We start from the raw sequence: 24,827 nt of genomic DNA, 5'->3' as shown, positions 1-24,827 counted from the left end.
AGTTGAACAGCCACATGCCAGCACCGTTGCTTTCATCCATTACCACCTGTAGGATCCTTGACTCTGGCAACAGGGCTGTTGCTGCTCATGTTTAGGATTTAAAGGAGGAAGATGCACTCAGGCCCTCCTAGAATTCTCAAAGGGTATCTTCTCCAAGAACGCTTTTCCTGGAGAGATGTGTGGCTAGGTAGCATCCTTACAGGATTAGGTTTGCATTCTCCTAGGTGCAGGACTTACTTAAAAATGCAGTGGCTAATGTAGGCAGCTGTCACAGCACTCATGGTGAGGACTTTCCAACAAATGTTAAACATGAGGGAAGCCGGACCACCAGGTTTTTCATCTGCTCTTTGCTATTAGTGTTAGGCATGACTTCCGCCCCAGTTATTTTTCCTGACAAGTTACATTCATTGTCGTTATCCAGACTAAGTAGCCATGTAACATGATATAGATCTGCTCCTGCCAAAACGAGGCTCTGCATGTTATTTAATAGACCCATTCACATACTTCTTCCTGTGCTGCTTCCAGAGCTGAGGGCATGTTCATGCTCCCACCATGGTAACTGCAGTGCGATTCCTTACCTCAGCACTGAACCCAAAGAGCTGAGGAGGGGTCATGATTCTATGCCAAGGGGAACAACCCAGGGTAGGAAAGGCAGCTTTGAGGGCACGGAATGCCACGTGCAGAAAGTGTCAGGGGTTCCTCAAGGCTACTTTCATTATCAAACTGAAAGCAGCATTTCAGTTTCCATTATAAATGGAAACTGGAAGCAGCCCCTTGCTGGGCTGCTGAGGCAGGATTTCTTTGTCAAGAGGGCCTTTTTCGGGTGTCACGCACACATGGCTAATTTGTACAGGAAGCGTGACCCTCTGAGAGGGCCCTCCAGCGTTCTGAGTTACCAGCTGGGCTTAAACCACGACACAGGGCCAGCATAGCTCTTTGCCAAAGCAAACAATAGAGGAAGGTCTCCCTAGGAGACTGGTTGTTCTGTCCGTAGCTTACAAAACAGCAGACCACCTGGGTCCTAATTGAGATCAGGGGCTAACAAGCTTGCAGTCTAATTAAAAAGCCATGATGAAGTGTTGCAAGGGTGGTCTAAGCTATAGATGGGAGGCAACCTTCTGCTTCCTGGAGCGCAGTGATCACTTCCCATATGTTCATTTCTCTTTTGGCAGCAAGGGAGAAATCCTTGTGGACTGGCCTTTTAGCACCAGAGAGATCCCTCCTAGCTTACCACAGCTTTCTCCCACTACTATTTGAAAGCAAGGTACTGCAACGACAGGAAGAATTGTAGGGTTTGAAACGCTACAACTGAGAACTGCCGACCCACCAACCTGCACAAATGAAGGAGAGCACTGCATCACTCCTCGCACATAAAGCACAACCCGCTATCCCTGGCCTCCAGGCCACAAGAGGAAACCCCAGGCCCATTATCCCCCCTGTTGCCACAATAGGTCTGCTTTAATCCAACCACCTTATACACACCATGATTTGTCCTTTGTTTTGAAAATGGTTGACTGGGCAGGAAAACAAGACTCATTGTTTGGGGATCCCCCAGCTGGGATTTCCCACAACACCCTGTGTGTTTTCAGCCTGTTCAAATAGAGGCACAAAGTCTTACGATTTCCTCGGTCTACTTCATGACAGGAGTGCTGCTGGCTGGATGTCATTCCTCTGGACTCCAAACTCCTGCCATTTACTGAACCCAGCGCCCACCATTTGGGCTGAACCTCCCACCCTTTTCAAACAGGATATACCCAGATCCCTTTTCTTGACATGTGAGCTGGTGAAGTTGAACCTCTGAATCTTTCCAGCTGTTCAAGGGGTACAGCTGCACTTTGCTTAGCTAGCCTTCCTGAGCTGGCACACTGGCGTGCTGGAGGCTTAAACCAACACAAAGGTGGTGTGTCATTCACCCCTCCTCTCACTGAATGCTGCTATGCCAGTGTAAGATGCTCATCCTAGCACCGCAAACTAAGGAAGTGAGCTACAGCTGCAGGAATTATAATCCTAGCTGCTGCAATTCAGTTTACATTACCTACACCCCTTCTTCTCTATTTATTGCAATTTCTCTGCACAGAGAATCTGAAGAAACAACGTAAACTACAGAGAAAGGAAGAGCATGTATTGCGGCTGTGTCAGCATCCATTTGTATCTCATAAAACTCAGATGGGCTCTGAGCATTCCAGCAAAACAGAAACTGAAGTCAGGCCTTTTAACACCTAAGATCACCTTCCCTCAGCTCCCAGCTTTGGCTTCCTCTTTAATCACCAACTGTAGGAGTGAATGCAAAGGAAACAAACGGTAACTCCACCAACAAAAAGAAAAAAATAATTAATGACTTTATTTTTTTTCTTTTTTTTTTTAGTTCAGTTGGCCATCTGAGGTGCTAAAATCTCAACACCAACGAAGCAAGTGTGCATAAAAAACAAACGATAGAACACAACCAAACAGAAGAAAACAGGCTGGAACAGAGTTGGTTTTTTTTACAGGTAGGGTAATACGCTTTTCTGTTAACACTCCATACATGCCAACCGTAAAAGCCTTGAACAATCTGAATATCAGAGTTCACTTTCATACAAAAGGGAAGATGCCAAAGCAGATCCCTTCACCTGGATTAGACTTCACACACACACGCATGCACGCACAGATACAGAGTATTTAAATTACTGCGATGCCATCAGAACATGGCATCCTGCCCTTCATATCTGCTCTCAGTGACATCCTCACCTGCTCGGCTACCCTGCCTATAGCAGTGCTCTGAGCAATCCAAAAGCAGGAGGTTTTGGAAAGCTTCCCATCTCTGTTACTTTGCAGCAGTTGAGAGCCAGCGGTCTCTTTCTCTGTGAACTATATACAGGCTGGTTTTAGTAAGCTCTACTCTAAAGTTCTCTTTATTGCAGACAGTGATGACTGAAATTCCCATAAAGCCCTATTGCGGCTTTTCAGTTTGTACACAGGAGGTTTTCTAATGCAACACCTTTCTCATCCACTGATGTCTGGTGTAAACACTTGGTTGAAAACTCATTTTAGAAGAATGTTAACCAAACAAGGTGTAGCTGTGAACATTTTCTCACAAAAGGGAACTGCTGGCTGCTCTAGATCATGCAGTCTAGACCACGTACAATACTTCATAATGTTCAGGATTAGGATGTATAAAAATATTAAAAACCACCAGAGTGCACACAAACGTGGTGACTAGCTCTATGCAAGCACCGTGTTCTAAGAGAGGCCTAGGCATTGCACAAAACTCAGATTCTCGCCCGTGGGGGTAACCCAAGGATCCACTGGTGTCTTTACATACAAACAAATATTTACATAAAATGCAGAGACTGATAGAGAGAAGGACAGACTTTTAAAACTTGCGCTTTGCTCTAAAATATGGTCAGCAACGCAGTTTGCAACATGCCCTAGCGAGACCATGGGGTGTTGCTTAACTGAAAGAAAGGAGGAATATGTCTGGAAGTTGGAGCTGAAACGTCTTCTCACCTCCCCACACATTAGTTCTTTGAAGCTCAGGATTTTACAGCCATTTGTGAATTTTCATGAAAACATGGTTAAAAGGAACAGAACGGTTATAAAACAAAAATGGTACTGTGAAAACAGCAGGTCAGTTGTTTTGGCAGTCTTCACTCCCCCACCCCCATTTGCCTCCCCTTCCCTGCAGGAAGTGGTATCCCCCTCCTCCCTTCCCCGCAGGGGACTGAAGTGCTTGCCCCATCCTCAGCATGCCCATGTCAAAATGAACACAGGTTAGGTTCCAAGCTCAGCTCTCCTCTGGCCCATGTCACACTGGGATGGATGCCCTCGTGTGCCCACTTCTTGGAAGCTGAGGGCCTTTGCGCTCCCCTCATACGCAAAATGGATGCACGTCACTGAATGCACATGGCTGAGTCATGTGCTGCTGCTCACGTGGGCAGCACAAAGAGCTAGAACATCCTACTTGGATTCTGATACAAATAAGGAATCTTGTGGTCACAAGAGCCTTCTTCAGCTTTAAAAATACAAAATTTGACTTAAAAATACTCAGATAGTAAAAAAACCCAGTATCTGATATGCAAGTCATATTCTTAAAGTGCAACTGAACAGCAAATACAAGTTGTGCCTTTTATAACCATTTTGATATAAAAAGGCCTTTTAACATTCCCTTCCATGTATTTTTAATTAATGTGTGTGCGCGATGTTAGCAGTTCATTTCCATTCTCACTGCTGGAGGCCTTCAGCATCACCTAAAGAATTCAGGTTTTGCTGTGCAGTAGGACATTACACCCTCAAGTGGTATCACTCGTTGGCCGGCGTCCCCCAGCATGAAAGGGAAAAGTAGTGATCTGGTATTTCTTCTTCAGGATTTTTTCTGTTCTACAGCTCACATTCAGTGATCTTTTCATAAAAGCTAGACGTAGTCCATATACCTAGTGCATTATAAAGTGGACCGAGGCCAATTCTCTGCATAAGACAGCTTACAATAAACTCTATCTAGCTTCCCTCTTCCTTCTCTCCAGCTTCCACAGGCCCCTCAAATGCAGACTAAAGCACCATTGCCAATTTGAGTTGTGCAGCTGGCCCCTGCACTGGCAAATGGAGGAATTCTGTTTGTGGGACATCCTGTTGGTAAGACAGCACTCTGCAATGCTGGTGTAGCAAGTATCACTTGCTAACACGCACAGTAGTAATGCAGCTGCCTGTCTGCTTGGTTTCATGAACGTCTGGATTTAATTTGTAATGCCTTCGCAGAAAACACTAGGTGGGGATAAAGAGGAGGACACTTGAGGCCAAAAAACCCGTGCTTTCAGCTGAGGGAACCAGCACCGCCCAGAGTCCCTGGGGACAGTCCTACACATTCTTCTTCAGCCTGAGGTATGCTCCAGAGTCAGAGGTGAATTCAAATTGTAGACCCTGGCTTACAGAAGACCTCTTTGAGGAAGGTAGAGAACCAACAGCAAAAAACCATGCAAACTTCTGTCCTGGGGCAAAAGAATGAAGGATGTTCGGCCCTGCTTGGGTGCGTTGCACCAACAGCCTAAGTTCAAACTGAAAGAGTCAGTATGCTGTATGGATACATTTGGGAATGGGACATTTTCTCAAGGACATCGGGAGCAGGCTTAGTACTTCTTCAACAAGAAAAGAACATAGTCAGCATCCCAAGAGAGGAGAACCTCTTACTGCATCCATTAAGGATGGGACGCATACCCAACACACAGCACTATTTCAGCTCTGTGGGACAAGCTAAGGATGTAGTGTGCTCAGGGAGCCTGTCAAACAGTGAATGGTGCTGTGCATATCCTGCTCATTGGTTAATGTATGGTGACAGTCAGTACCCTCCTGGCTGAAAAGCAGCTTCGCTAGCTGAGCCAAACAGGAGCTGCTTCCAGCAGATGCAGCAGGAAATGTGCTATTTTTGTTTTCATGACGTCCCTCTAGTTGTATCTCAGGAGTCTGAGGGTCCCCTCTTTCAGTGAGAAAGAGACATACAGGATATTTCTACCTCACAGTTTTGACTTTCTTGTCACAAAAATGTAAAATTTAAATAAATTATGGGGTTTAGGCCAACAGAAGGAATTCTGGGATGCAGAAGAGAAGGATGCTAGGAACACAAATGGATTCTTACAACTCCATGACTGCGCTGGATTTTGCATCCTAGGGCAGGATGCATCCGTGGGTATATAAAGGCTGCCCTTGCTGTGAAGCAGGGACCAATCTGCAGTAGTGTCTTTCTCTAACAGAGTTAAAACACTCCCCTCCACAATCAAATATGTGTAACATTATTAATAAGAACACTAATAAATAGCCACAGGTAACAACATCCAGTAATTTAGAAGTGAAAGTTGTAGGATGCAGCAGGCACACACACCCATCACTCATCCATTTTCTTTTTTTTCCTAAAAGATACAAAAATGAATCATCTTTCAAGTATTAAAAAAATAAGTTAATTGACAATAAAGGGTCAAAGTGACTGAGAGCCCAGGCAGGTCTTAAGCTTCGTTTCCAATGTGCAAAAACAAAATACAGAGAAAAAAAATAATAAAAACAAAATAAAAACACTGAAAAGTCTTAATGGTGGTTCGGTCACTTAAGGGCTTCTCCTCTTAGGGGCGTAACAGCCAGGGAATGCCACCTGGTAACACCCCTGCCCCAGCACACACCACTGTCCCACAGTCAGTTTTTTCCAGTGTCAAAACAGTCATAACAAAAACAGAACAAAGAAGCCCACCAGCCTCTGAGCTGTGGCCATGAAGACTAAGGCCAGCAGTAGCTGTCTCTCCAGTGTGTAGCAAAGCAGAAGGGCATCTTCCCTCTCTTTTCTTCTCCCTTTATTTCCCTACAAGAAGATTTAGGAGGCTGCGATAGGGAGAGAGTCTTCTGATGCCCACATCTCTCTAAAAACCAGGAGGCAGAGAGTTCCACCACGCATACTAGTAGTATCTTCTGTGTCTCATATTTCTTCATATCCGTGCATAACAATCAGTTGCAGGTTTCTTTGGTGGGGAGGAAGACTAAAGCAAAGAAGGTGTTGCCCTGGGCTTCTGGAGCTCTCTTGGACAGCTGACTCCATTGTACAGGCTGCTACAGGCTGCTGTGGTTTTCCAGAGAGGGTTGCCACCTCCCTCCCTTTTATTAGAACTGGTGTAGTAAAAACGGGAAAGGAATGGACTGACATAAATCCAGTTAAGGGTACTTCTTCCCTTAACCTCCTTCCCCACACATGGATTATTCCTCTCCCTCCTACCACACACACAAAAATACAGTCCATCGTATAGGACCTCAAGGAGACTCCACAGTTTCAACTCATTATCTTCAACTTGGCTTGTAGACAAGTAAAACTTAAGCTTCTGGAACCAACACACTTATCAAAAGGCTTCTGAGTGCTTCACACCAAATCCCTGCATGCTCTCGGACCCTTCGGAGGTTTCCCCTTCAACATCTTCCTATCCATGTAATTCTGGCGAACTCAGGGTAGGCCAACTGGACAACACAGACCAGCAGAGGTGAACGTGTCAAGCTCAGGACCAGTTCAAGCTAAAACCTTTGGAAAGCATGACTGCCTCCAGGTCCTTGTCTTCCTCTTTTTCTCGAAGCCGTTGCTCCTCAAGGAGAGCCACAAGAGAATCTCTCTGCTCCACTACTTCTAGCATCTCGTTCAGGATTCTCTTCTCCTCTGAGAGCTCTGCATCTGTCTTCAGATGATCTACAGAGAGAGAAAAAACTCAGCATACGCAAGGCTAGAAATACGCACATACAGTCTGTGAAATATTCCCTCTTGCTCTCACCTTCTACTGCCATCCTCTCCCGGAGTTCCTGCTGTAATCGGCTCTGCCTGTCTTCCAGTTCTAGCTCCCGAGCACTGGAAGGGAAACATCAGGAATCCAAGTTCTGGGTATATTAAAACACACCATACATTGCTTCATAGCCATTCTCAATTTCTGTTTCCCCTCCAGATACCTGCTATGCATCTTACCAATCTGTTTTGGAGCAACTATTAAAATACCTAAGATATGTAACTATATTTTTTAAAGATTTAAATGTACTTTCAGCATCGCAGGTTCTTTGCCTTCAGTTTAGGAAGTGCAACGCAGAAAACTGAGAGGATCATGGGTGGGATTAAATCTAAAACAGTGTGAAGGAACAAACAAATCTGCAATACCTCTGTGTATCTCCTGCTACTTCCCGCTCTAAAGACAAACTTACTTATCAACTAAGAGACACGTCAGGCCACAGGAAAAAAGCCTCATCACCTGAGCCTAAATGAAGGGCACTGGGGTCCCACTCTGGGCAGGGAAGAGGGCCACATGGCAAAGGTGACTGAATTAAATGCTTTCGGCTACACTTAAAAGCGGACTCTACCAAAACCGGAAGGAGTGTCACGTTATTCCTGCAGAGCTAGAAAACGCTTGCATGGACAAGACTTGTTTTATTCAAAACCAGCTTAGGAATGGCTCAGAACTCTACGCATGCATCTGTACTTCTGCACGTGCACAAATAATTGGAACTTTCAGTCCTTACTGCTGTTACTCCTTTGTACTACCACTCTTCTGAAATGTAACTGGATTCACGTCTCAGCTAAGAATCAGCCTATGATACTGCTGACCTCCCGGCATTATAGGGAAGACGATATTGACAGCTCTTCCAATACTATTCCTAACAAAATCCCCCTGTTGAAGCATTGCACATTCACTCACAATATCATCAGTTCGGACTCGTAGCGAACCAAGGCATTCTTCTCCTGCACCAGCTTGAACCACTCCTGCATCAGCTTGGGATCATCCTTCTTACCCATGCCTGCCAAAAGTGAAACCTGGTAAGTGTTCAGGTGGTGCCCTGCAATCCTTACAAGCCCAAACTGCAAAAACAACAATGGGGCAAAATGTGCAAAGAAAGCCGAGCAAGATGCTGCCAGAGCACTCCCAAGCCGGGTCCATTCAGTTTGCCTAGAGCACATAGAAGAGTCAAGTCACCTCCAAAAGGGTTCTTTTCTCTTTGGAGCCTGATTTTTATCTGTTTTTCATTCTGATTTTCTTATGATTGCTTGTTTCTTCCTCACTCTTCCTGCAGAAAGCCCAGATTTCTGTATGTATTTCACTTTTCCATTTATTAGAAGAGCTTTATAGGTCCTCACATGCCAGCTACTTAAATATATGCTCATCAGAAACAGAGTCAATTGCCACTCCATGTGTTTTGCCTTTATCTTCTTCAATTGCATGTCCTCACTCTTTTCCTTTACTGGCCAAAAGTAACATTTTGACTTTTCTTTCTTTTCAATAGCCCAGTAAATCTTTTCTGACTGCTCCTTCTAGCCACATACAACTACCCATCCTGAAGATCCCCTCTGCAACAGTGAACACAGAAACTACTTATTTGCACATCAGCACTGGAAAGAAGAAGAACCCCCAGACATATTTGCTAATATCAAAGCAGAATAAAAATACCTTGGGCCTTGGCCTAGTACAGAAGTCTTCGTTGGTATTTCATTTATTTTAAAACTAACTCCTAAACTTACTCAGTATTCCCCTGGTGAACCTCATATCTGTCAGGAGTTATGTGGAATAAATTGCAGAATGCTGTTCCCAAAGCTTTCTGTTTATCAAATGCAAGAGCTTACCAGGGAAGCTCCTCCCAGCAATCTCCTGGCCTGGGCCACCAGTTCCACTCTGAACTACCTGCAGATGAATGCTGTGAGTTGTACCAGACACCATCAAGGACAGCAGCAATGCGCCTGCCTGCACGGAAATGGAGGCAGGAGCAAGGCTTGAAATCAAGCTCGACAGCATTTTCAGGTTGCAGCATCCTATCAGCTTGCACTGCGCATAACCAAGGCATCCTAAAGCAACTAACATCCCTGTCTATGTTTGTTATTATGGATACATACTTTCTACATCAAGAGTAAAACCTCTCAAATAGTCATTTTGATGCTAAAAATAATCAAGCAGCAAGCTTACTATTCAAACTTCTGGAAACACTTCCCAAGTACCCCACTAATGGCTAATGGTTAATTCCAACCTGTGCCCCACCTCCACCCCTAGGATCTCAGAGAAGCACTGGCCTGGAGCTAAGCAAAGGAGAGTCTGAAACTCCTATCAAACTGAGGCTTAGGCTGAGAATATCTGCCTTTGAGAAGTCAGAAGAGCAGGCCCTTGGGGAATCCCAGACCTGTTGTACCACCCTAAGAGCCTCCGGCTCCATGCACTTTCTGTGGTGTGTTGCTCAGTACAAGCATTCCTTTCTGAGCATCTCTGCACAGTATGCCCGTGTGGCGACAGGAGAGGGAAACTGTACATGCAGATGTCCAGTGCTGTGGCACCATGAAAACACTGGGAAGTCTCCCCATCCTTCCCAATGCCAGGATGTATAGAAAACAAATGCCTCTAAGAAAAAGCCAAAACCACAACGCTACTGACCTGTGAAATAAGTAAGTATTTTTAAACAGCCAATGAGTAGAGGAATAATGGCAGGATTGGAGAGGGAGCACTGACAACTGATGTGAGTGAGCACCATGGAAAGCAGAGTAAGTGGTTAGCAAAATTACACCATGAACACATATAAACAACCCCTTCCCCCATGCCTTGGCAATGGAAACTCTACAACACACTCCATTTTGGGACAGTTAAAGAATGCGCTCAGCAAGACAGATGAAGGAAAACTGTTCTAGCTTAAGGTTTGTTGGTTTTTAAAGTTCAGGGATGATTTTGCAAACCAGTCCTTATAAAGACACAGTATTCCTTTAATCCATACATACTAATTAAAAGGCCATATTTAAGGAAGCAGATTGTCTTCCCTTACCCCACCTTCTAAACATCTTTCGGTAGGAATAGAGAAATTGAAGCCACCAAATGAAAACAGAAACTTGAGTGGGATGTACCTGCTCCCACAGCTGCTGCCCGATGTCCCTCCCAGTCACTATACCTTCCCTTGCACAGCTGGGACTAGCAAAAGGGATACTGTATTCTTTAATAACTTGCCACAGGCTCAGAGAAGCTATTTACCAGGTTGCTACTGAGAAGGCTGGCTTGGGGACACAGCAAGAAAAGAGCTGGGGACAGGGCTGGGGGCCTTGTGTTCATTAGCTGACTAGCACTGCTACAACAACCCAGCTGTGGTCAAGGAGAACAGGGAGCATGTGAGGTTACATTACCTTCATGGGCACAGCAAGGGCAGAAGGAGAGAGGTCTACGACGTGGTGTCCCGGCATTGGGCTCAACTTCAATAGGACCAAACGAGGAAGAGGAAGGAGAGGAAGAGGAAGTTGGAAGTGGAACGGAAGAGGAGGAAAGGAGTGAAATAAAAGACAAGCAAAGGACAAAAAGCATAAGAGTGAGAAAGTAAGGAAACACAAGAAAAGGAAAGAAAAATACAAGAAATGGAGAAGCAGAAACAAGGGATACACTCTACAGATGAATAATGTCCCTAATAAGCACAGATAACGGGTAAGAGGTAGGCTGAGGTACTGGTGAACTCTTATTGAGCTGCACAAATACCAGGCAGGAGGTTATCATTACTGTACTTTTACCTAACATACATTTTTGACACACGTGGTCTTTAACTGAAAGATTTGTGAACAAGATGTCAGGATGAGCAGAGATGACTATTTAACCCCTGCTGATAAACGTCAAATTTCAAGCAGGGTTACAAAAAGTCTCACCTGCATGCGTAAGGCACCAGCTGTAAGCAGCTACGCTACCTTAAAGCTTTATCAGGACCATGCTCTTATCACCGTGGCAGCATCCACTGATGGTAAAAGTGTCCTTTTTAATGGAAAATAATTTCTTCAGACAGGGAGCATCACAGGGAGAATCTGATTAATGTGGAACCAGCCTGCCAGGTTCTGCTGTGTCAAGGATGGTGACAACACATGTGCTCAGCTGGAGTGTTGTGCTTAGAGGGGAAAAGGCTTTTACATTGATAAAAAAGTGATTCACATCAGGGTCTGCAGGGGCAATGACCAACTGAGGGCTTTGCAGAGTTAAAATGGTAAATTTGATGCTCTCCCTTGACATTCTCATTTCACAAAGCATTTTAAAGCTTACAAGTCCTGTTAGTACTGATGACTTACTGAATCTTTTGCATCTTTTCTATAGCCAGTGAAGGATAAACATTTCTCATCTCTGAAATGGTTCAGCTCTTTTAACACTGAGAATTTGCTTTTGAGCTGTACTTAATGTTGCAGAGATAAACAGTAGGAAATAACCAACATCACTAATAGTTACAGGAGACCATATGCACCAGGAAAGTGATGGGCCTGACACATCAAAGCTAGCAGAATGGTAACTGCTCTCAATGCACAACCGCATTTATAAAGAGGTGGCATTTCTGTGTTGGGAACTCCACAGCAATAACACGGTCAGAACAATGCTTATTTTGGAGAAGTCAGCAGAGTTTGATATACATGGGTTGGAGAAAGTTTTACAGACCCAGACTACTGGTGAACTGGGAAGGCTTTAGAAGGGACCATCACAGAACTAGACCAGCACACGGAGGACAAACTGAAGTGAGAGGGAGAGCACATCAGCTTCAAAGCCTGGGACTGAGCAGCGTGGTGCTCTCAGACAGGAAGAAACCTCTCTACTGGGAGCAGGAAGGGGAAACATTAGGAGAGGTGCCACAGTTGGCCACGTGACAGTTACAAATAAAGAATTGTACCAACGTTAGCTGACAGTGCCAGAACTTTAGTTATAGTTGTTCTGAATTTTCCAACTTCTTCATTTAAAATTAAAGAATAGTAGGGCTTTTTTTTTGTTTTTTTGTTCTATGATTGCCATTTCACAGATTAGGTTACACACCAAAAACAAACAAGAAAACACCCAAACTGCAAAGGTACTGTGAAGAGTAAGTTTCCACACAAAGCAGAGCATTTAGTGCATGATACCTACTATATTTTTTATTTCACATCCTATCTTATTCAACATTAATTCTTCTATATAAGCCTTAATACTCTAACTTGGCCTAACCACTATTTCGGGGGTGTGTTTGTGTGTGTCAGGAGACAGACATTTAGCTGTATGTAAAAATCCACTTCTGTTTTTCAGGGTTTGAGGTTTCATTCAGAATTGTGGGGCAGGGATGGGAGGATGTTGCTAACTCAAATGCAGCTATATTTATAAATTTCAAACCATGGATATAGAGTCTTGGTGAGGAACTCCCAACTTGCTATATTTGATCTGAAAATAAGTACCTGGTACATGAACATGCCATTCATCTCACTGTGACATGGCCACAAACTACTAACTTTAGTCATCAGTGAAATGGTCTGGTACTAGGAGAGATACCATCCTTGGTCTCGAGTAAAAAGTCACAGGGCTTACATAGCAGAGTTCACTCCCCGCAATTGTGTTTTCCTCCTTTGCTGTTAGTTGTCCTATTTTTTAACATTCTCCTGCTCTTATCTAAGGAAAATTTGTCCTTGAATCAAGCTACAAAGCCCACGGTATCTCTAATAGTCCTGCTACTGGAAATGCTAACATTACTTTTCAGCAAGATAATGAAAATAGCCTGTACCATTAAGATCCTTTCCAACTACTCCAGACGTAAATTGTAGTTGCATCAGTGAACATATGATCATTACAATTGCTCTGGAAACAGCTTCTGTGCAGACCAGGATAATTAGCAAGGCTTTAAAAAGTGTTCCTTATGTACTGGAGGTCCTAAACAGCAAGGACAGAGCAAAGTGCAACCCCAAAACTTATCTCCTATAGTTCTCTAAGGCTGTAAAAATTATTATGACTTGAAAGTGCCATAATCTGAAGTTGCAAGTATTATAGAACGTATAATGCAGTAGAATTGTAAATCATTTTTTAGAAACTTCTTTAAGGTGACAGTCATGAAAACTAACTCCCCACCCTTGCTAGTAAAGAGTATCACATGTGGTACAGACACTAAGCAGACTGAAACAGGAACTTGCTAATTTTAAGAGAAAAACTACTTTATATTTCCTGAAAGGGAAAAAGATTTTTCACTGACAGTAACCAACCTTCAAGTGTCACATGTTTCACTATCCCTTCAGATGAACTCTTGGAACTAGATGATCTTAAGGTCCTTTCCAACCCTAACTATTCTATGATTCTACGAAAAGGCCTCTTTAACTGTTTCAGAAACAGAGCCAAGGGAAGAGAAGAAGATCACCTGATGAATGGACAAAGCATTCCCTCAGCCAGCTGACAATTTTAGATGGTGAACGTATCATCAGATCATTCACATTCCTGTCAAGGTTTACTTTTAAAAAGTACAACTTCACAGCACAAGCTCTCACTGTGTATATATATGTTGAAAGACAATCCTGGGAAAAGGCTGAACTCCTTGTCCAGTACTATCAAAAAGGACAACTATAACAACACCCTGTTTCATAATATGGTGTTAAAAACTGTCTCATCTACTTTGCCCTTATCACTTGTCCAACCACATTATGGAAATCCTTCCTTGTCTTCTTATTTCTCTCAAGGCCATTACTAATCCTACAGTAAATAATATTATTGTTATATTATTGGTTAGAGAAGAGGTATCACCACCTCATGGTCTCATTAAATTAAAACCATGATGATCACAGCAAGATGATTTTCCGTGCCATGGAGTCGGGGCCAGATGGGAAAAACTCTTGTCAAGCAAATTTAAAAAAATAAACCACCTCCTTTCTGTTTAAGTCTCTTCCACCACCAAAAACCCCAGGGCAGGCCTGGCGACACAGGTCTTCATCCACAGCATGGAACGAGCGCTGCTGGCAGCAGCAATACAAGCTACCCACTGCCCCGCTGAAGCACTTCGTTTGGAAGGAACTGAAAGGCAAGAGAAGAACTATTTCTGTGACCATTCACTTCTTAGGTTCTCTCTGCGCTATCAGCAAAGCTCTGAGGTGTGACTACAGCTCCTGGACAGAAAATTATCACTTCTCCCCCAGAGAGGCAAACCTGCCAACAGACCGTGTCAGTCACAAGTTGTGCCTTTTAATGCCACAGGCCAACTCTTCCATAGGTGGGTAAAAGCCTGCAAAGCAGAGGCCAGCAGCTGAAGCTGCAGGCAAGCAGAGGCATTCCTAAGGGCATGTGGGTGATTGGTACAAAGCTGGGAGCTGCAGCTCCTAGAGGAAAGAAGTGTGCCCCAGCTCCCGAGCACACTGAACATCCTGGAGAGGTAGATTAGCCACATACCATCAATAAAGTGACTGGAATTACTTTGCCTCTGTGAAAAGAAGCCTTTCCCAGACCCTTCTGGGAAATCTTTCATGCAGACATGAGAATAAAAACCAAGTACAAGAAAGCACTCATAGTACTCTTGAGAGACTGCAGACTTTGCTACGGTGGTGGAAACCAAGAGCCATGCCAAGAATAAACACCATAGCTCCAAAGTCTCTTCAAAACAAGGAACAGAAATCATATAGCGTCCACGAAAATACACCTTCCTTTTCACTGTATGCTGTTCTTTGTTACACAAGCTACACTGGACTGTTGTCTTCTTTTCCACTTTTAATTTACTTGTTATTTAAAGAGCAATACTTCAGATTGGTTTTGTCCTTTTTTACTGTAGCTACATAACACTTCATAAGGTGAAGCACAGTAGTAAAAATGATTGATTGAGATGAAGAAACCATAGCAGAAAGTTTGGGGTGGCAGACACCATTATCCCCAAGCTACAGCTCACATTGATCCCCTTCACTATTTGCCCATGCCCTGTGGTATGAGAGCTGTGATAACTTCTGAGAAGTGGTAAGCCACTGCAAATCAAAATGATTTGAACAGATAAACCAAATGGTATCACATCCTTTGCAAGCTTTGCATCCAAAAACTTTAATTTCTATACTGCTGACTAACCAGGGCAGGAAATTCAGCAACACTGGGCAGGAAATCTAGCTCTGAGGCTAATCTCAGTTCTCTGGAACCATTATGCTGGCACTTGACCTCACAAACTAAGAGCACGACACTTCAGAAATTCTTATTCTACTACATATTCTGTCACTCATTTAGCAGGCAGACTAAGAGCTCTGATTTTAAATCAGTGCTTAAAATAAGTATCATTCCAAAAGAGATCAGTAAGACAACTGTGCACTGATCACAGGAAATAACCTCTTTCCCACTTTTTAAAAATCAGTTATGGTCAGAAAACGGAGTACCAGAAATTAAGCGTTTCAGCTTTACTGTTTGGTGAAGCTGTGCAGCAGCAGTGTTGTAAAGGAACAAGAACAGAGAAAGCCACCTCTTGGAGAACAGCATCCACACACCTGCAGGTATTATAAAGTTGAGGGCAAGGATTGTGACAACTACCGCATAAACACATCGCTCTGTGTGTCTGACTTAACAGTTTACTAAAACTGGCAAAACGAGTATCCTCTAAAGTACAATCACTAGGAGAAACCTGGAGAAAACTCATAGATCACTGAACTGTCACACAAACTGAACCACACCGTTATTTGTTCAGCAGAAGAGAGGAAAAAAAAAAAGGTGGGGAGGGGAAAGAAAACTAGGGAAAGCAACAGCTGGAGCAGGATACAGACACAAATGATGGCACAGAAGTGTTCTGGTTCTACTAGACCTCAAGGTACTTTGAAACACAGTCAGAGTTAGTACAGTCCTGCACTGACCCTCTTTCCCCAGTTAAGTTTGTGTGTGCAGTTGTGAGAGGTGTGCAGAAAGCAGCAGGTAAATGGTGACTGCTTCCAGTACCTAACGAGTACTCTCATTATACTTAACAAGTATATAATTAAGTATATACTTAACAAGTATATAAATGCTTATCGAGTGCTCTTTCCTGCTCCAAATTTACAGCAAAGAAAACATGTTACCATTCACTTCAGTGGCAAAAGCAGCTGCAGGCTGTGAAAACAATGTTTATCTCACAACTCCGCTCCTCCTCCAGGACAGCCGTGTTTGCCAGTCACAAGAAATAGCACTGTTCCCACTTGGGTGTATCAGACTCCAGGCCTGCAGCATTAGATCTGAAGGACTTTAAAGGACATAGTCAGCACAAGTATTCTGAAGAAGTTGTAATTAAAAATGAAGCTGTTGTAGACTATGCTTTAAACAAAGATTAAAAAAACCCCAAACCATAATCACACTTCCCCCCCTCCCCCGTTTACCTGTTGTTCGTAAGGCTCTTGTCAAGAAGGGAGAACATACATACATCTGAAATCTGAGTATCAAATATACCAGCTCTCTTCCTTACATTCTTCTTGCCTGCCTCGGCATACTCCAGCCAAGAGCAAAACAAGATGGGAGCGTGGGGCTGTTTCCCCAGTGATTCCCTGCTGGGTGCAAGGAAAAGGAAGGTGCTCATTTGAACACAGAGGGAACAAGGGAAGTACTTTCCACAGGCAGTGGAGCAGCAAACTGGGAAAAGGAACCAGTAGGTAAGAAGGAACTGAGGCTGGGATTAATTGAGCAAGGAGACTAAGAAGGCAAACAACTAAAGGAGAAGAGAGAGACGAGAGGGGAAAAAAGGGTAAGGGGTGAAAGAAGGTGGCAAATTTGTGGAGAAGATATAACCTACAATTTTCCAGACAAATAATGCTGGGTAGAAGAGGGAGCAGAGCCCAAACATTTTGGAAGAAGGCCAGAGGCAGGGATTGAGACTGTGAGGACTGAGACTGTGGGAAGACCAGGAGTGAAGGGCTAGGAACAGCTAGTGGGGAGGAACAAGAGATCTGAAGGGTAGAATATTAGGATTTGTCAAGAAGGTAGGATTAAAATTAAATGCCTGAGAAGCAGAAACTGGGACAGAGAATGAAAACGGAAATGAGGTAAGGAACTTTGGAAGGAAAAAACCAGGATTAGGACAAGGACTATCCGGAAAGAGGGAATAAAAGGGACAAAGAGTATATATCCACCAGACCACTGCATCTTTCCAGTGTCTGGCTCAGAATCCATGTTTTCAAGCCTCACCATTCCACAGCTGCCAGCAAACATCTGTGACATTCACTGACCGTGTCCCATTTCCTCTCCATAAGGATCTACACAGAGAATGACAACCTAGTGTTGCTACCAGTTATTCCATGCAGACATGGAGAAGAGTTCTCTGCAGAGGATCTGAAGGTTATAAATCTGTTGATATATCAACTTAATACAAAATCTTAATTTCCGTTGACTTTGCAACCTTTGTAATGTTCTTTTAACATAACTGCATATACGATATACACACAGGAATAATTACTCAGAATTGAAATATGACCATCTGTAGTTTGAAATGAAACATCTGCTTTACAGCAACAGTACGTGACAACAGGAAGAGAGGATTATGGCATGTGAGCAGAGCAACGGAGGTAGTTAAGATAGCCATCTGCAATACTGCAAACTGGAACTTGACCAAGGATGACAGAAGTTACCACTCCCTTGCAGAAGTTGTTGCGTAATCTGTAACAACTAAACGAAACGCAACTCTCATTAGCGTAAAGAAAATCCAGAGCAAGTTAATGGCTTAATCATTCCAAAATTATTACCAACTTACAGATAACTTTTCAAAGTATTTTTGCCATTCTGCTTATCATTCTACTGACAGCATGACTTTAGAGTCATGCCCATGCCTCAGAGACACAAGTTGCCAGTAGAATAACATAACTGTGCAGCCATCCTAGCTGCTTAGAGCACTCAGCAGGACCATGCAGCCACACAGCTCCGGGGACTTTAATGGCACTCCCCCAGACACAGCATCCTACACAGACATGTTAATTTTGAAGCTGAGCTCTAAATCTGCCACTGAATAGTGACAAGTGTCCTCAGAGCAATGTATCCCTTCTGGCAAAAGTGTTCTGGCAGCCCCAAAAGCAAATATAAAGCAAATTACAGAGGCAACAAAACAATACTATAAAGCCACTTAACTCCAGGCAGGCTAAACCAGCTCATTGCATTTAAAGGGATACTGCCCAATACAGTTTTTTCAAGTCCATTTTGAAAAAGGTATTTTTGAGATGAGCAGAAACTTGGTATCATTTTAAAATATATTAACCATTTTTAAATAAACATGAACATTGTCTCTGACTGTTGGAAGCCTCTGAGTCACCATATAAATAAAATCAGCCTGTTATAGAAGATCAAAAATGACCACTCTGGGGTGACTGTGCGAGTTCAGAGAAATGGAAAAAGCAAACATGCAAAAAAGATTAGCAGTAATTTCAATTTTCATTGAAGATGTTCTGCAATACAATACTTTGAGTGACAGTGTCCCTTTAAGTAAATATTATTTTGCTTTTCTTAAAGCCTCTGTTAGTGATTTTGATGGGATAGCTGTCTCTAAAGAAGCATTAGGAGGAGAAGCAGGAGGAGGGAGAGGTATAGTGGAAACAGCATTAAATGGGGATAAGGGTCTGTTAAGTGTAATTCAGCATCAACCCTTTTACAGCTCCTACTCTATCGACATGTAAGTATGGGCCAGCCCTGATGGATGTAACTAGGAAGCGGGTCTCAAAGAAGATATCCTAAGAAAGAATGGCAGAGAAACTGAACAGTGAATGAAGCGCAGGGCTAGCAGCAGACTATCACATCAAAATTAGCACAGGGGGCCTGGGCAAAAAATTAGGTCTACTAAGGAGGAAAATCTTCCATTTGAAACTTGAACTTAGGTGGATATTCTCAGTTCAGGCGGATGATCTTCAATAAAAGCCTATTGTGTCAGGACAATCTGGAGTCATTGCCAACAGACAGCTACAGGTAGATACTATGTGGGACAGCCTCCCGCTGGAGGAGGAAAAAAAAACAGACAGTTACAAGCCTGAGCAAGATTATATTTGAAGGATCAAATGCAGAAATCCATGAAACCACGGGAAGACTTCTGGTGATGTGTCTTGGATCCAGCCTAGAGCATGTGGATCTTTCACTCTGTGGAGCTGGACTGTAATGCACTCCCTCAACAAAAACACAGCTTAGATCAAGGAACCTTATATTCTGAAAGACAAATGAAATGAGACCCTCAAATGAGAAGGCAACCAAGCAGAGTTTGCCTTCTCTTGGATCTGCTGACAGATGTGTCCATTTTATAAGAATAGATTTAGGGCAACTAAACTAGCAAAGGGAATTCTGATTTTCAAGATGGGCAAGTGCTAAACGAATGCTGTTTGCAACCCAAAAGTTATCCACCTACTAAGGGATTCAGGAACCAGCATTAAAGAAATGCAGCGCCATGGTACAGAGTGATGACCAGGTTATAATCGGTATGTGAAAAAAAGAGCTAAACACTAACGTGTGTTTAGCACTAAATGGGGCATTAAAAAAACCCCAACACAGCAAGAATAGTATTAGCTGTGTAATGATGCAAACTGGGATGACTGGAAACTCTAACAGCAGATTCCAGCAAAAATGACTGGAAATCTTAACAGTAGATTCTTTCCTAACCTTACAGTAAGACAAACAAGGAAGAAGAAGTATCTGTCATCTGCAAGTGCTTCCAGAGTCCCTTGAAGGAGCATTTTGGGTTTGTTAGATCATCAACACACTCTGGCTTTTTTGGAAGAAGCAAATGAGGCTCAGAAGGGCAAGAGGGAGGCAATGGCATGCCTAATCCTTTACAGTGCTGTTAGCTCTTGGGAGCAGGTCAGTTCTGCTGTCCCGTTCACATTAAAATATTTTCCTAAAGGATTTCAATAGTAGAGTTGGACTTTGCAAAGGAGAAGCAGAAAGCCAGCATGGCTTTCCACTGCTAGCAGGGAAGGTGGCTGGAGCGAAAACTGCAAGTATGTTTTGAAATAATCGGCACTGTGGAAAATAGACCTTACACATGGTTTGTGGAGCATGCTGGGATCTCCTCTTCCTGAGCTGGAAAAGGGGTTCTGCTATAGCCAGTCATGTGCAAGGGCTGTTCCTTCTTGGTTGTGAGCCAAGGATGGGAGAAGTAGGTGAAGGGAGGGGCGGGGAGGAGTGTCAGCAGGGTTAGTGTGAGCAGGAGGTTCAGCCATACATACCACCCAGATGCAAGTCGATGAGGTCACTGTAATAAGACTCTCCCCAATAGTCTACAACAAGGAATTGGTGAAGACAGAGTTATTGAATCAGATACCCCCACCCTAGCCCCACACAATCAAAACAATACATGAGAAAAAGACAAAGACAGAAACAAAGAAAAGGCAAATGAGAAACATGCAGCTATACACCTGGGCACCTATATATATGTATATAAAAATTATATATGTGTCTCTGTATATATACATATATGTACACACAAACACAAATGTATCACAAACATATATATTGAGAAGACGAGGAGAAAATTCCCAGCAGGCAGGCAAGGACTTCCAAGGGGGAAAATAAAAAAATCAAGAAGTCTACACAGAGACACTTCACCTATTTCTGTCTGCACCAGTACCTGACACTGATGTCTTTCCTGTTCTTGCTGAGAAAAGCAGAACTAATCCTGTTGCTTTCATGCTGAGCAATGTCAGAAGGAAACAGTGCAGTTTCTTAGGTCAGCTGCAGGAAAGGTGTAAGGGTTGGTTTCTTGGAGGCGACTGAGTGGAGGATGTGTGTGTACAGCACACGGGTGGAGGACACTGACCAAGCACCGACACGAATGGCAAACACCTCAGTGTAAAAAAGGGGGTGTCTTCCTGCTAATGCAGTAGCTATGCCAGAGAAGAACCTGCACAGAAGCGTGCGGAACAGAGACACGTACGTCCATAGCTGCTAGAGACGGGTACACCATGAGTCTAGCACCACGTAATGTTTCTTTGGGGAAGAGACGATGGGAGTACTGAAGCACTGTTTCGCGCTGCATATGATTCACTTGATGTAAAAGAAGTGGCTCTTGAATTTTTCAGCATTGATCTGACAGTAGGAGACATTTTCCCAGCTCAAAGTTCATGCTAAAAGAGGATAAGGGAGCAAAAAGAGGTTCCAGAAATTTCTGATTCGATATGCTTTTAAGTGAATAATTTAAAAAATGAAAAAAATACACAGGAAATCAAAGCCACCAGCATGTCGAATGCACTATAATACAAAGTACCATTACATTGAGAGCAATCCCATTCAAGGTGTCTCAAGGTGGGACACCACAGAAAAATGGGAAATTCTTCATTGACATTATCCTACTCTACCTTTGCAGGGAAATACCATGATGCAAAAGAAAGCGGGGGAGGGAAAAAGGAAATAAAGGACGACGAAAGCTTAGATCACCTGCAGATGACAAACTTGCCACCTGAAATAGAGCTTACATTCCAAATCATTCATTCTTGCTATGAATGTGACTATCAGAGTCTGAGATTTTCAAAGATAATCACAGAGAACACATTAAGGCAATTAAGTCATCGTAGGGTGTGAGATCATTTTCTGAATAAGACACAACACGACAGATTGAACTTTCAGCTTTTACAAGAATGAAAGGTCAAGTGTGCCTTGCCTGAGGCTGAGCCTATTTAAAAAAGGAAATGTAGACAGACAAGAAGGTGTAATTATTTTATCAAAATTCAAGTTGACGGTGACCTCCAAAATGTATCCAAGTCTGACTAGTGGAGTAACTAGTATCAACATATACATATTCAAACTTTACAACTATCAGATAATGAGTGAAATTCCTGTAGTGTTGCGCTTTCTGTACCTATTGCTAGAATCTAAAATTAAGTGTAACCTCTTAGGAAGAGAGCAGGGCATCACTGTGAAGCAGTGTAAGTCACTTGGCGAGAACATATTATGGATGACACAAAACGGATGGAAAATAGAAGCAAAATTATTCTAAGTAAACAAAATCTGCCCTACAGTACTGGTGTTTGTTCTGACCACTCCAACTGAAAAATGCTTTTTCTTTTTCTAAAAATTCAAATTGGTCCAGAGGTCAGAGATCTGAGGAATTAAAGTTATTGGAAGACCTCTACAAAAGCAAAATTGGAAATTCTTCAAGATAGGAAAGATGACTAACAGGCAGCATGCCAAAAGATGATAAATGACATCGAGAAGTAGTTCAGATGGTCTTGTCTATCTTTTTCTACAATAGAAAAAGAAAAGAAACATAAGAAATTACAGAATTCTGCTGCTTCTGTTAGGATTTTCAAGTATCAAGTAGTTGAAAACTACCACTAAAACTCCATATTTACATGCTGTCCTGGGTTCAGCTATAGCAGTCATTTTTCTCCTGCTTAGTAGCTGGTGCAGTGCTGTGTTTTTTAACTTTCAGCCTGGGAACAACGCTGATAACACCGATGTTTTTAGTTGTTGCTAAGTAATGTTTATTCCAACCAAGGACTTTCTCAGTCTCATGCTTTGCCAGGGAGGAGGGGAAGCCGGGCGGAAGCAGAGACAGGACACCTGACCCAAACTAGCCAAAGGGGTATTCCATACCACAGCACGTCATGCCCAGTATATAAACCGGGGGGAGTTACCCGGAAGGCCCAGATCACTGCTCGGGTCGGGCTGGGTATCGGTCGGCGGGTGGTGAGCAATTGTATCCTCTCCCCTTGTTATTTCACTAATCGTTATTATCATTGGTGGTAGCAGTAGTGGTTTTGTGTTATACCTTAGTTGCGGGACTGCTCTTATCTCAACCCGTGGGAGTTGCATTCTTCCCATTCTCCTCCCCATCCCTCCGGGAGCGGGGGGAGGAAGAAGTGGGGGGGGGAGTGAGCGAGCGGCTGTGTGGTTCTGAGTTACCGGCTGGGCTCAAACCACGACAGTTCTTTTTGGCGCCCAACGTGGGGCCCGAAAGGTTGAGATAACGACAGATCTGACCAGAGTGTGTTTAATCATATTTGTGATAAGCATTCATTGTTACTACTCGTCACAATGGTGATTATTTGGCTCTCAGACGTGTTGCGCTTGATCTCAGAGTTTCAGCATGTTGTACCTTACTTACAGCCACTATTTGCTGTTTTAGCGTTTATCGGCTGGGGGGCCTGGGCTAAGGTTCTTGTTTCACTGTACTTCATGGTAATGACTTGTAATACAATAGACTCATTGATCATGAAACTGGTCTGGTTTGTGCTTCCAGCGTGGCCATCACCACTATACATTGGGAGGTATATAATGAAATATTTTAGCAATTGCATATCTTTTTTTTTCTCCTCGGGGGGTAAACTTACGAAGGAAGCATTCTCTTTCACCCCCCGTTCCCCCACCAGCCTATTTGCAACAGCAATTGAGAGTTCTGAAGGTTTTAGATGGCCTTTGAGTACCCTTGAAACCTGCCTGCTGATTGTGCTGGGGATCAGCATGTTGGCAAACATACGGAGTGTGTTTTACCCACGGCCATCCCGTCGTAGGAACATCCTATTTCGTTTAATGTCAAAAATTCAGCAGTATCAGGTTCGAATCTGGTCTAGGGTTAGACGACGATATAGGAGGACCACCAGGAGATTTTCCCTGAGGCTGGACAGTTATGAGTGGCAGGGTGTGTGGGATAGTATGGGCAAGTACCTAGGCCAGTGGGCCCCTCCAGTGCTTTGGAACTTCACCACTGAACAAGTGCAACATCCGGAAAAACTAGTAAAACACTTAAACGAGGTGTGCTGTCGTCCTGGTTATACCAGAGAGGGACAAATTTTGGCAACGTGCTGGGGCTTGGCCTATGCCTACAGAGCCCTGCTCAACACTATCCAGCACCTTCAAAGGGAAAAAAATGTCTCTGGATCTGATGGCAAAGCAACAGACAACGCAGCTATGCCAACTACAAGCACAGCAGCTACTCAGACCCTGACCACAACAGTCAACACAGCTACTCCAAGTACAGCAGCTACATCAACCCCAGTGACAAGCACAACAGCTACTCAAACCCTGACCACAACAGACAACGCAACTACTCCAACTTCAAATACAGCAGTTACACCAACCCCAGTGACAAGCACAACAGCTACTCAAACCCCGACAGCAACAGACAATATAGCTACTCCAAGCACCACAGCTACACCAACCCCAGTGACATGCACAGTAGCTATTCAAACCCCGACAGCAACAGACAATATGGCTACTCCAAGCACTGCAGCTACACCAACCCCAGTGACAAGCACAGTAGCTACTCAAACCCCGACAGCAACAGATAATGCAGCTGTTGGTGTTACTCAACTCCCAAGCACAACAGCTGCACCAACCCCAGCAATAGACATTGCAACCACTCCAATCCTAGTGGCAGACACTGCAGCCACTCCAACCACAGTGACAAACACTGCAGCTAAACCAAATGTCCAGTTTGTGACAATGTCTGTTGCCCCTGTAAGCAAAAGCAAACGAAAGGCACAAAGAGCAACCCGCGAAGCGAAGAAAGATGAAGACCCAGTGCCATTACTATATGCAACAGCACCTGAACAAGAGTTACTACTACGTGGGTCAGAGGAAGAGGAAGAAGAAGAAGAGGTCACTTCTCGACCCCGGACCTCAACCGAACTACGGAATATGCGAAAAGATTTCACCCGTCTTCCAGGGGAGCACATTGTCACCTGGTTGCTCCGGTGC

At 43.6% G+C, this 24,827-nt stretch overlaps 1 protein-coding gene across 6 annotated transcripts in view; it reads right to left on the bottom strand.

The window, feature by feature from the left end:
* Positions 1-2,316: 2,316 nt before the first annotated feature.
* Positions 2,317-24,827, bottom strand: part of MICAL3 (microtubule associated monooxygenase, calponin and LIM domain containing 3) — a 191,040-nt gene continuing 168,529 nt past the window's right edge. For 2 of the 6 annotated variants that reach the window (XM_030480623.1, XM_030480611.1), the window contains 4 exons: positions 20,360-20,410; positions 8,175-8,274; positions 7,266-7,339; positions 2,317-7,183 (listed from right to left, as the gene is read on the bottom strand). In XM_030480623.1, coding sequence (XP_030336483.1) covers positions 6,999-7,183; positions 7,266-7,339; positions 8,175-8,274; positions 20,360-20,410 — 410 coding nt within the window. In that variant the 3' untranslated portion in view covers positions 2,317-6,998. Of the gene's footprint in view, positions 7,184-7,265; positions 7,340-8,174; positions 8,275-20,359; positions 20,411-24,827 lie in introns of those variants that run through there. The other 4 variants (XM_030480624.1, XM_030480612.1, XM_030480613.1 and 1 more) reach the window with 4 other exon arrangements.

The sequence above is a fragment of the Strigops habroptila genome, chromosome 3 (assembly GCF_004027225.2).
Source record: "Strigops habroptila isolate Jane chromosome 3, bStrHab1.2.pri, whole genome shotgun sequence".
In the NCBI taxonomy this organism is placed as follows: Eukaryota; Metazoa; Chordata; class Aves; order Psittaciformes; family Psittacidae; genus Strigops; species Strigops habroptila.
The sequence above is the reverse complement of the archived record's forward strand: the minus strand, read 5'-3'. Positions and strand labels throughout refer to the sequence as shown.